This window comes from Xiphophorus couchianus, chromosome 23, assembly GCF_001444195.1.
Source record: "Xiphophorus couchianus chromosome 23, X_couchianus-1.0, whole genome shotgun sequence".
NCBI lineage: Eukaryota > Metazoa > Chordata > Actinopteri > Cyprinodontiformes > Poeciliidae > Xiphophorus > Xiphophorus couchianus.
This window is the reverse complement of record NC_040250.1, coordinates 26,270,563-26,283,869: the sequence shown is the minus strand read 5'-3', so window position 1 is coordinate 26,283,869 and position 13,307 is coordinate 26,270,563. Positions and strand designations below refer to the sequence as shown.

The following is a 13,307-nucleotide window of genomic DNA, read 5'->3' as shown; positions in this document are numbered from 1 at the left end:
CTTGACACATTTTTATGAACGGGGTTATGCGCTTTTTAGCTTTTGTCGTAGTCTTTCTGACTCGCCCGTCTCGTATCCGCTCATTTTCTCGGACTCCGGTTAGCAGCGACCGTTAGCTGAAATGGCGCTATTTATAACCTTAGAGGGGAGGGGCGGGCCAAGGAGGACTGAGGGATTTCATTGGATAAGCTCAATGTCCGTCAATAAAATCAACCAATGGGCGGTCGATAAAAATTTGATTTAATCTAATTTTTTTTGTTAAATTATGACAGCGTAGGGCCGCCAGATATGGACAGTAAATGCATCAGTCTGGACTCCAGACGGTCAGTCCTCCCCTGGACAGAAGTTCAAACTGCATGCAGCTTCTTTTTTTTTTCTGTTCAAATTGTCAACTAGTGGTAGGTACGTTGCTCCAATTTCCACGCCACTTCATACTTTTACCCAGTGGCAGGTGCTACTGCACAAGTCCCCCCACAGTTTGTTAAAACAGCTGTTCAGTCAGACGTGTTGGAATGGACCACAAAATTCTACAAAACAGATTTAGGAAAATAAATACACTTAATAGAAATATGCCAATTTTGGAGGGGGGAAATTCTGTTTAATTTTTTTTTTTATAAAATGTTTTTGCACTAGGAGGAGCTGTTTTTCCAGCTGGTTTGAAATGAGTGTACTTCGTAAAACTGCAATAAAGTTTCACGCCAGTTTGTATAAAGCAGCAAAGTGTTTATTTGTAGGCACTGGCCTCCATGGGCAATACGCAGCCGCTCTCAACGTTCCTCAGATTGTCATTCTAACCTGTTGAATCCAAAGCTCTTCTGTAAAATTGCCGACTACAATTTCCCCCAAACACCGCAAATGTAGCCGCTCCAAAGTAGGCGGGGCTTGTTGCAATAAGACTCAGACATCTCCTTTGATTGGCTGAAAGATGATGACCGCTAGCACCATGGCTGAACTATGAATATACTGTATGTCAACAGTTTACAACTGACCACCATGATTTTTAATGACTTATTGCATGAACGAGCTTATTTCAATTACATTTCTTATTAAATTTGAATGGAAACGCCAAAATTACGTATTTTCAGCACTGCAAAAGTTTTGCGCACATTTGTAATAGAAACACAGCTAGTGACACTAGGTGTTAGACTGCAGCTCTTTGTGATAAACACAAGAAACAGAGCTTATGGTAAGTAAAATAAACACTCAGGTCAGTTGGGCCTCCTAGCTGACTTAGAAACAACGAGCTGTAGGTGAGTGCACAACTTGAATCCTTCCTCATATAGTATCTTCCGCAGAGTGAAGGAGTGCATCTGCTTTTGTTAACAGAAAAGCACTAAACCTGCCAGGGTTTGAAGCTGAGCCCCCGACGGGGAAACCTACACTAAAGTGTGTGGATTCATGGTAGTGTGAGACACTGGGGTAGAAAGTGAGATCCGCATGATATATCGCCCGCTGGCTGGTTTTAATGAATGGTGGGCAGGACAGGGGGGGGGAGCAAATTCTGGGAACTTCCATGTGTGTTTGGATGCGTAGGGGTAATTGCAGCTTCCTGGTGGATAACTCTGACAAGCCGTGCCATAAATCCATCCAGATCCCGCTGACACTTAGATTTGTTGCTGTAAATCACATTTTGTTCTCCAATCTTCTGAATTTTGTGTGAAAGTGTAATCTGTTCTAAACGGGATAATTATGGTTAGTACAAAAATAAGAAACCTCTTATCTGAGAAAGTTTGTCTAAATGATAGCCCTTAAAGCTACATGCTACATACTGTCTCCACTCTAAAGCTACATGGTTTAGTGATGGAGAAAATCACTGTAGGTCAAAGGTTGACCAAATTCTCTCTGCTACTCTTCCATCCACTCTGTCATCCCCTCCGGTGTTTTTCTTAACTTTCCTTTCGATGAGCTCGTTCCCCAGACAAACACTGGCTAGCAAACAGCTAGTAACATACATCTCGATCCTCACCTTCAATAGCAGACCACCCGACTGATCCTAAAGGTTCCCTTTTATTGCAGACACTGTTTATGTTCTTTCTCTTACAGTTACAACAGCCTGACAGAAGTGGAGGGATCAGAGTTCAGGTCGTTGCGGCAACTGGAAATGCTCATGTTGCACGGAAACGACATTAGCAGAGTCCAGCCTGGGGCTTTCTACACCCTGCGGTCACTGCAGGTACTTTCTTTTACTGTTAGCGCATGCATGTGTTTGCACGTTCTTGTGACGGGAAGCAACATTAACGTTTTAAAGGTTCTTGAAAGGGAATCTGTAGTGGGAGCTAAAGATTGCGGTGAAGGACAGGGAGGTCTTCCAGCGTCAGTGAAATTCCAGTTGCAACTTTCTAAAATCTGGTTAGCAATCATGAGAAAGGTTTATGCTTGACGCATCTACAGACGCGCAGAATCAAGCCAACAACTTTTACAGCATTTATAGCTACTTTGTGTGGCTCATTCTCATATTGTTCTAAACTCTAGGTGGCAGCGCTGGGTGCTTATGGCAGCTGTAGCATGTTTAGAAGTAAAAAAAAGAATAAAAAAATTATAGTAGCAAGATGGCGACACAAGTGAGTGTGTTGGTGGTAGCTTCGTCTTTACTCGCTGAGTCACTAAGATATCTGTATTCACGAACTTCCAGCAGGAGGAGCTCTTTTTCTGCACAGAACTGTCTGCATATTACAAAGTTTTTAAAAATTTGGTCCGTTCCCTGAAACGACGTAATTTGACAATTGACAATTATCAGGAAGTATTAACTGGACCAATATTGGAACTAATTCTTTGGTTTTATTTTGTTTTTAATCAGTTTTAGCATATCACAGTCTGAGTACCAATGTAACCAAAGGAAACGTTTGATCAAAACTAATGTATATCTTACAGAACTTTCTGCATATGTTGTTTTCACATCTGTCTGCAGATCATTTTTCCGGGTCTAAAAGTCCTCCCAAAACCCCCCCCAAAAAACAACAACAGTTAAGTTATAAGTGGACATGAAAACCCACACACAGGTTTCCCCTGGCATGTTACTCCTCAGATGACTTTTCTTTTTTAAATGTTACTGTAATTTTCTTCAGGGCTGGAACATCACAAAGAAAAATTGCTGTAATGAGACCGGCAAAAGCTAGTGCATGGATTGTACCGAACAAACAAAGTGATGGTAATTCTTTCCTACATAATCCCTACTTTGGACAGTAACTAGCTGCACTTTGATTGCTTCCCTGTTGCCAGGTCCATATGGCTGCAATTACGGACTGAATCTGATCTCAAGCAAAACAAAAGTCAATGCCAATGAAATAGATGAGAAACAACGTACCCAATACATTGGGCCAATTGGAAAGTACACTGGGAAACAAAAACAGGACACTGGACCTTATGTGACTTAATATTACTTGACCAGACCGAGACAGAACAACATCTGTTTGGTTAATTCTCAGGAACAGAGAAGTTCCTGTCTATAAGCTGCAGTTGCTATTGGAGGTCAGCTGTTTCATTGTGTGAAATAGCTAATAGCAAGTGTACTTTCTTATTTTATTTCAAATAGATCCTGAAGCTGAGTTACAACAAGCTCACATCAGTGAGTTCTGGTCTCTTCGAGGGCCTGGTCACTCTGATCCGGCTCCACCTGGATCACAACCTTATAGATTTTATAGAGCCCTACTCCTTTTCTGGTCTGACCTCTCTGAAACTCCTACAACTGGAAGGGAACCAGCTGAACCAGATCCATCCTCACACCTTCATAACGGTCTCGGTACTAGGAAGCTTTTGGACCTCTGGACTCAAGTAAGAAACCAAACAGCCGGTGGAGCTTTGTGTCAGTTATACATTTCTTAAATTTTAGGCCAAGAATGTTACTTAAGGCATGTAGAATATGTACGCAGTACACAATTAATGACAAAAAACATGTTTTTTTCTTAGACACTTACATCTAGCAGATAACCTGCTGGAGGAGCTTCCTCCTGCGGCTTTAAAAACGGCTCCCAGGCTGGAGCTCCTCACGATCCACGGTAATCCCTGGAACTGTGACTGCCAGCTTCACTGGTTTGTGGAATGGAGCACTACTCACGAAGGTAAATTAATAAACATTTATGAAAGATATATTTATAAGTTCATCTTTGTTGTGGGCTGGAGAGGGACTCATGCTTCTTTTTTTAAGTATAGAAATTAAGAAGGTAAATAGCAAAAGCTTCTTTTATGACGCACCTTCCATGGACCCTTCAAAAGCCCTGGCTAAATTTAATAAGTTATTACTTAATTGATTAGTTGGGTCTTGGGTCCTGGTTTTCATTTGTTTTGGGTTAGTGTTTTTTTGCTTTTTTAGTTAAAAGCTTATGTTAATTTAAGAAAAAGTTTTGAAAATTGCTTTAAGAAAAGGATTAGTGTGTCTCCCTGTCGCGTTACTAATGAATAAAGACCACTGGTGCCACGAAAAACCTTGAATAAAAAAATCTGTCCCAAAACAGAACCAGGAGGAACCCCACGTCCAAAGAGATGACAATAAAGAAACCATGAAAATGAAAACAGATAAAAATCCTTACAGAGTGCTTCATGAAAGCTTTTTCAAGCATCAGACCAGATCTTGTGTTATGAATATATACAAAAATCATGACAAAGCACTATTAACACTGAGATTATTGTTTTTGCATGGAAGTAGAACCCAAAAGAAAATATTGCTTTTGTCCCGTTCATCAGACTAGTGGCTAATTTGCTTTCTCTCCCCCTTTCACTGCCTCTTGGGTAAAATAATTACAGTTTTGTCATTCGTTTGTTACATTTTTAAACATATTTGATCAGGTCCATATGCTTTCTGTTTGGATAAGCAGCGACAGTTGACAATATATTTTCATGCTTATATCAGAAAATGTTTTTCCTGTTTTATACCTTCTAACCTTTTCTTTTTATTTACTCTTTTCCAGGAGTAGTGAAATGTAAGAAGGAGCGCGGCTCTGCTGAGACGTGCCCTCTGTGCTCACATCCTCAACTCCTGAACCAGACCCAGCTCCTGGAGTTGTCTGTAGGCAAGCTCGTCTGTGAACGCCCAGTTCTTCGATCCCCCCTCAAACAATGGGACAATCCTCTTTGGGCGGAGTCTGAAGCTGACCCTGACCTCCCATACACTCGGGACTTAGAAAAACCTTTGGGTGAACTGACCATCGTTCTCTCAGATAGCCATGGAAACCGTGCTTTTGTTTCATGTGACGTGCGCCATCCGGGCGATAGTTCACCCATTGCATGGGCTTCAAATTCGCAGTCACCCATGGAGATATCTGTGAATGTGTCACTGGTGACCATCCTGGAGTGCGAGATCGATCGAGAAACTCTGCAAAATCTTTGGCAACTGGTTGCTTATTACTATGAAACCCCAGCAATTTTAGAGAGAGGTCAACAGAGGGTTAATACTAGCAAAGTTACGTATCAGTATTCCCAGGCTGTCAATGAGAACTCACCCTATTTCACAGAATTAAAAGGATATTTAGAAGCGGAACCGGCATGGCTGCTTCAGCCTAGAGTCACAGTAAAGCTAAATAGGCAACTGACAACAACAAGGAAACTTGTTATGGATTTCACCACTTTAATCACAAAAAACATCAACAGCCATGAGAGGCAAAAGGATGACAATGATGTTACTTCCTCCTGGGCATTAATCCGCAGAGGAACAACTGGACGGGTTCAAACTGCTCCGGAGGGTACACAGGTCCATTTAGAGTGCAGTGTTGTTACCTCTGACCCAGAAGTAAAAGTAGAATGGATGCTTCCTGATTTATCCACAGTAGAGGAAGCGATAGATAAGGTAGAAATATCTGAAAGAGGCCGGCTTGTAATTTCAAATGCCTCTGTCTCTGACTCAGGTCTCTACCACTGCATAGTTCGAAGCAAAGCCTCTGTGGACTTGATGCCACTTAGGCTTACAGTCAAAGAGCGGTCACTTGGTCCAACAGCTTTAAATGGACAGAAAATTATGCTTGAGGCGGGGAACTCTCTGTCTCTTCCTTGTGAGGTGACCTCAGCTCAGCCAAGTCAAACCTTGTGGTACCTCCCCAAAAACCAAGTTCTCCTGCCAATGCAAAAGACGAGAAGAGCAGAAGTGATGGAGAATGGCACTTTGGTGGTTAGGAAGATGACACAGGAGGATGCAGGGGAATATAGCTGCTTGGCCTCTAATCTGTACGGTGTTGACATGCTTTCTCACATGGTGGAAGTAACAGGAGAAAAGGATGTAGAAAAGACCAAAGTACAGACTGACAGAGAACCACTTATTTTGCCACTAGAAACGGATGAAGGGGAGGGCTCAGGCGGTGACTTTCAAGAGATTATACGGCCTTTTGCTACAAAGCTCCCAGAAAAGGCAGGACGACCAAACAATGGCTTGTTTAAGAGAACACGTATGAAAAATTTAAAGAGAAAGCCCAATAAATCTGTCAAGGAATTGGATCCAAATCGCTGGGCGGAGATACTGGCCAAAGCTAAAGCTAAACCGAATGTTCCTCTGCCTACTGAGCAGTCACTAGAAGAGCCCAGTACAGTAACAATCCAAGCTGGCACTGTCAACACCTCAACTTCTAGTGTGAGCACAACTGCAGGGACTTTATTGTACTTTACAAACCCTCATTATACAACGCAAAAAAAGTTTCCCTTTCAACGAAAAGTCAAGCCTGAATCCCATTCAAGAAATGGCAAAATGGAGCATGTCTACAAAGTGCCCAAAATACAGCAAAATCAGCTGCTGGATGTAGACCCTGCTGTCCTTGGAAGTACAGTACCATCTTTACAGCATGTTCATCACACCCCAAAAACAGTACAAAGTTTCACAACTCCACCTAATCTTCTTGCCAAACAACCAGAAACCAAACAAATTGACGAGGGAAGAAGAAAGTTTGTTCCTGATTGGCCTAACGGGAGAAGACCCTTTCAAAGACGTAGAAAGCCCCCAATGAGAAAACTCAAACCACACAAAAACCCCTTCTACCAAACATCTAACAACCCCCAAGGAACTGTTCCTCAAAAAACAATTACCACACCAACAACAACTACAACCACCACTACTACAACTACTACCATAACAACCACTACTACTACAACAACCACCCCTGCTCCAACTACAGTGGAGTACAGTGAACCCTTACCTACTGAGTATGAGATAGAAGACAACAGTGAGAAATACTATGAGGATTATGACTACAAGAGTGGCGAAAGCCTGGAAGCTACAGACGATGTAATCAGTGAAATCTCTCCTGACACCCATCTCCATGATAGCATTACCCCTTCTCCACCGGACAGAGAAAAAATTCATCATCTGAATCAACAAGAATTACCTAATCCGAATACCATTCCCACTCCAAAGTTGGAGACTCAAATTTTAAGGAGAACTGAAGATGCAGTAGACTTTGAGAAAAGCCCGGTAGAGAGAGAATGGATCAAAGAACAAACAGAAGGAACTGACAGCAGCAATGAAAGTAATGAGAAAATCCTTGCAAGAGTAAACGAAAGTGAGAATATGAATACACCTGTGGTGCAAGAAAAATTTACAAAGGGAGGTGAGAGACACAAGGAAAAATCAAAAGCGGAGATAGTTACTCAGAGCTACAATTCACAAGATGAATTTTTGTTAGCATCCCGTAACAGACAAAGAATTACCACACGACCTTCACCTGATCAAAACCTGCCTGCACAGTCAAAGACAGCAAAACCAACTAAAAAGACTGAAAACCACCGCCCACAAGTTATGGAACCACTTCATCCTTGGCTGCATCAGAACAGCCATGAAAGAGGACAAACCAGCAGTTCCAGGACTGCACACCCAGATCAGGACAGAAATACAGTAAGACATGGTCAAGTAAATCCCAGCAGGCATTCCTGGCCCCCTAAAGTTCCTCCGACCTCCCGCTGGTCCACACACCATCATCAACATCAATGGTCTGGTCAAAGGCCATTCCCTCACCCAAGGCAAGGTAAATACAGCTCACACTAAGATATAAAGAACCTTCAGTATTTTTTGTTTACTCAAACAACCTTTGTTGTAGATTTTTCTTGCTTAGAGTTATGAGAGCAGTCACTCAAAGGTACAACACGTGGTCTGTTTATAGGGCTGACACCCACTCATCGACCCTGGCCTTTCCTTCACCCGTGGAGTCATGGCTCGTTTATCACCAACCGACCAGAAATGACAGCTGACACTGTAAAACCAACACCCACTATCTCAGGAATAGACCCTTCCAAATCTCTACCACCCAATTACCATCATCGTAATCATCAAAATCACCACGTTGACAGCAAGACCCAAACAAGAGATCATCTGTTTCTTTCGAGGCTCAGAAACCGATACAGACAGGTAAAAGGAGGGCTGTGTTTTTGAAATATGTGATGGAACAAGATTTCTCATTGCCCTGTTTCAGGAATTACAATTTGTGTTTCATTTATGTTAAAAACCAAATTTTTTAAGCTCCTGGTAGTGCTATACATACTTTTTGGATGATCTACAATTAGCCACATTTGAGATTGTGAATTAGATTGGGACAGTGAAATTTTAGAGTTCTTATTGTACACCTGGTAATGTCTGTACTCAAATTTATCAACAATTCTCATTTTTTATACATTTAAAACATGAAAAAATATAACTTTCATTTTCTTGGACCATCATCACAAGTGAATATTGTCTTTGCTAAATGACAGACATTCCTACAATTTGTTATAAATTAAGATAATTATTACATGTGATTACTTTTTGCACAATTTTGAACTGTGAATTTGAAGTTTGTGAAATATCTCAATATACCGACCACACTGTAAAAGTCCCTAGGAAGTGTCCAAAGTGGCTTTTTGGGTACAGTATTTGCAGCCCTTTGAATAGTTTTAAGTGGTCTTTAGTACAAACTCGATTCACCAGCAAAAACACTGGAAATTTTCAAGGACAGAATATAATATTATGTATAAAATCTTTTAAAATAGCAACTTTTAGGTACAACTTGCAAAACATAGACACATATGTAGATACAAAAAAAAATCAGTATGTGTAAGAGTAGATCAGAATGCCCAGCTCTGGTTTTGATTTTTTCAGGCCCAGCTTGATCGGATTGCTCAGCTCGGAAGGATAGCCACACCCAAACCCCGGATTGGCTACAAACCTCCTCCTCCAGTCACACCTAAAAGAGACTCTCCATCCCTGCATAGACCTTTAACTCTGAAACAACCAGCAGCCACTGCTTCATACTTTCACTCCCATGAGCACTTAAAGGCTGCTAAACCGTCATATTCATCATTCCTGGAACTCCCCCTAACCCCTCCTGGAAACCCACCAACGTCTCCTGCTCTGCATGGAGGTAGGTGGCCTATTCAGGGAAGTAAGTCTTAAAAAGAGCTGACATATATTTCTAAATCTATTTTGCACCATTTATAGTTTGCTATGTCAAATTTCTTTTCAGGACAAATTAACCCCCCAAATCCAACAGCTGCTGCTCCTTTCCCATGGTTGTTTGGAGTTAATGGGATGAAACCTCGTATAACCACAGTTAGTACAGCAAGTGTGTCAGTGCTGGCCGAGGATGATGTGTTCCTGCCCTGCAAAGCATCCGGGAACCCTGAACCCAACATCGCTTGGACCAAAGTTTCTACAGGTGAAATATTGAAAGAAAAATAATGGAAGAAAAGAAGAAGAAGAGACATAAAGTAAAGTCAAGACGATACTGGTGAATTTTTATCTTATTTGTTATCTGTTCTGCCACTAGGTGCCACTATCCCAGCCAACACTAAACACGGGTCACGTTTTGAAGTCTTCAGGAATGGAACTTTCCTCATTAAAAATGTGCAGCTTCAGGATCGAGGACAGTACCTCTGCACAGCGCACAACAGGTTTGGATCGGATCGTATGGTGATCACCCTAGCAGTCCAGACAGAGGCTCCCAGAATCCAGCCGCCCAAGACCACAGAACTATCAATCTACTTAGGGAAAACTGTGGCATTCCACTGCCTCGCTTCTGGGAAACCACCTGCCCAGATTTCCTGGATTCTCCCAGACAGGACGTTTGTGCGAGACCCCGGAACCATTCACACTGTCCTTTCTCCGATGTCTCTGCTTCAGAACGGGACGCTCAGAATTCACTCAGCCAATTTCTCCAGCAAAGGAGACTACAAATGTATAGCAAGCAACGCAGCTGGTGCCGACACAGTCACTTATCAACTCCACGTGGCAGCTTTGCCTCCGAGCATAAGTGAAGGAGTACAGGATACAGTGATCATTCAACCAGGTGAGACATGGCAAACAAATCTACTGCAATTACATCCTGTTGAGAACTTGTCTTGTTTGTGGCTTACAGTAGTTCATTTACCCAGACAGGAGCATGTATGCCCATTGCTCTGCAAAGGGCGAGCCAGTGCCTGCTCTGAAATGGACACTTCCGTCGGGCGTCCATGTTAAAGCATCACAGTTTCTGGGACGCAGAGTATTCGCCTTCCCAAACGGGACACTGTTCGTAAAGAATGTTATGCCATCTGATGGTGGGAGGTATGAACTGTAAATTGGCTTAACTTAATGAATAAAATTAATATCTAATTGAATTTAAGCATATCACGAGCAGTACTTTGGATTTTTTTAAGCAACTGTGTTCTGCCTGTAGGGGCGATGATGTGAATATCAAAGTAGACACAAAGAACATTATGACCTTAGCTAATGATGCTTCCAGAATAGTGGTAGCTCAGTTTTTCCTATTTGTTAGTATTTCTTCTCAGACATTAAACCTTTAACCTAATTGTCCTGATTAATAATCAGTTCATCTTTCACTAATCAACCATTCAAACCAACCTCAAACTGCAACAAAACGTTTTTACAAGTTCACAAGTAAAGCTAAGAGCTAAGTACCAGCTAGCTAGTGACAACAACCTTGTGTCTTGGACTGCCTTCCTAAACATTTTAGGAACTCAAATCTGTGAGTACCTCCCTTGGACACTCAGAGACAATTAATCAGCAGATTAATTGTTTAATTGATTGATTTAATTGATTAATTAACTTCATGTCCTCCCTTTATGTCACAGTATCTAATGATAAAGAAAGAATAGGATCCCAAACAGGAGGGTTAATTGTAATCAATGTCATTATCTCAGTTTTCAGCAGTATTGGAATTAGATGCTTACCTGAAATTGGACATTCCTAATTGTCAGAAATGCTTAGGTGATATGTGTTTTATATATAATGTATATGAAATGACAACATTGTGTTTTGAATGTTGTCCAATCAGAATTTAATAGAAAACTACTTCTCCTCTCTTTATACAAAAATACAAAATATTCAACTGACATTACTGTTAATACCATTTTCATCTCAGAAACGTCCTCAAATGTGGCTAATGTAATAAACTCCATAACTGGAAAGCAGAAAATCAGAGAGTTGACTAATATTAGAACTTGACTAGGTTAACTTAGAATTAAAGGACAGTTGCATTCAAGTACACTGGAACCTCTCTGATAAAGGTTCCAAGCTTGTAAACTTTTTCATATTTCATAACCAAATGCAAAATGAGCTCAAGGTCGGAAGGAGTTTGACAAACCAAATTCCCATCTACCGGTACAGGTATGAGTGTTTGGCCAGCAACGCAGTGGGTATTGCCAAGCGAACAGTTCTGCTGGAGGTGAGAGAAGATTCCTCCTCTTTATTTCGCCAAGGTTCTCCTCCTCCTCCTCTTCCCATCCCGCCAACCCAGAGTCATGGTTCTCCATCCCGTCAACATGTTGTGTCAGCTTTGTATGGTTCTGCTGTCTACCTCCACTGTCCAGAGTCTACTGGATCCTCAAGAGGGACTTTCTGGCAGCTGCCCTCTACGATCATCCTGGAGCATCAATACAGGCACCTGAAATATCCTTTGACTTTGTAAATACAACCGCTACATTGAACTGCATTATTGTAATCCATGTTTTTCTGCCATTAGCCCAGAGAGACCAATTAAAGTTTTTCGTAATGGGACCCTGAGGATACTTGAGCTAACAGAGCTGGATGGTGGAAATTATCAGTGCATCTTTCAGAGGCCTAATGGGGAGGACATGGAGCTTTTCCAGGTAAGACCAGAAAACATAATAGCTTGAAGTTCAGTTTGCAGCATAATCTTTCCAGTGGGTCTCTTTTTCTATCATTTGTCTCAGCTAACTTTTTCCATTATGCATTCTTTATCCTTTAGAAGGTAAATTTAAATTGTACATCTACATTGTACAGTTAACAGTAATGTCTTTCTTGACCCCTGACAGTTCTATTATATCAACCCTTACAAAGGATGTTTTCACCAAGCTGTAATTCTCCAAAATTTATTCCAAAATTAGCTTACTGGTGTGTTTTGGAATTACACCAGATATACATCTTTCTAGTTCCAGGTAGGAAGAACCAATCCAAAGATGGGTACATTGTGGCAGACAACATGGACAACACTAATGTTGTACGTGGCGTTTAAATAATGCTCAGCTGGTAGTAAGAGGCCAAAAGTCTGCCAAGAGAATATTTTCTATAGTTTAATACCACCAGTGGCAGTTTGAACCGTTGATTCTTGCACTTTGATTGGTCTTCTGGTGACTTCTTTAAGGTCTAATGTGTCCTGCATGGTTTGGTTTAAATGAGTGGGGTATCTATCGTCTTGAACCATTATGCCAATTTTCTTCTGACCTCGGACATCAACAAAGCAGTTTCACACACACACTACTGCCACTCACTTTATTTTTTTAATATATCATTCAATGCAAAATAAGAGCAATGGTTGTAAACGAAAATCACAGTAGATCAATAGTTTCTGAAATACTTAGACGACAAGGTCTGACTGACACCAACAACCATGCCATGTTCAAAATCACTTAAATCCCTTTTTCTCCTCCAGCCTGATGTGGGGTTTGGACCTAGAAAGTCATGTCTGCACTGCGTTGCTGCCATGGTGAATGCTACTAATGCTAACAAGCTAGTGTATTACCCACTTTATACAGCCAAAAGACCACTTTAATAGTCTTCCAGTGCTAACCACATTACATCTCTAAGTTTAACAACAACAACATAAAACACTATTGTACAGATTGTGACCCAAATATTTTCAAGATATCAAAGTTCTTGCCAGGAATTGTGAAAACAATGTTTCTTGGCAACTGTCAATGCTTACTGAATACTGTACATGTGATTAGAAAATGACTATTTTTGTGTGAAACATTAAATATGTATTTACCTCAACAGGTAGAAGTGCTGATGACTCCCCCTCGAATTGAACATGTAAGGACCGCACAGACCAGAGTGACTTTCGGAGAGAATTTCCAGGTAATTGCTAAAAATTAAGCAGAATTTTAATGATATTATTCTCATTCTC

The 13,307-nt window shown here is 41.2% G+C and overlaps 1 protein-coding gene across 2 annotated transcripts in view; it reads left to right on the top strand.

Annotated features, from left to right (window-relative positions):
- The window catches only part of LOC114138988 (matrix-remodeling-associated protein 5), a 33,639-nt gene that overhangs the window by 16,617 nt on the left and 3,715 nt on the right, over positions 1–13,307 (top strand). For both annotated transcript variants that reach the window (XM_028008571.1, XM_028008572.1), the window contains 12 exons: positions 2,044–2,173; positions 3,533–3,771; positions 3,907–4,058; positions 4,905–7,937; positions 8,073–8,317; positions 9,044–9,305; positions 9,408–9,599; positions 9,711–10,229; positions 10,315–10,486; positions 11,549–11,821; positions 11,904–12,030; positions 13,178–13,258. In XM_028008571.1, the coding sequence (XP_027864372.1) occupies positions 2,044–2,173; positions 3,533–3,771; positions 3,907–4,058; positions 4,905–7,937; positions 8,073–8,317; positions 9,044–9,305; positions 9,408–9,599; positions 9,711–10,229; positions 10,315–10,486; positions 11,549–11,821; positions 11,904–12,030; positions 13,178–13,258 (5,425 nt within the window). The remainder of the gene's footprint in view (positions 1–2,043; positions 2,174–3,532; positions 3,772–3,906; positions 4,059–4,904; positions 7,938–8,072; positions 8,318–9,043; positions 9,306–9,407; positions 9,600–9,710; positions 10,230–10,314; positions 10,487–11,548; positions 11,822–11,903; positions 12,031–13,177; positions 13,259–13,307) is intronic.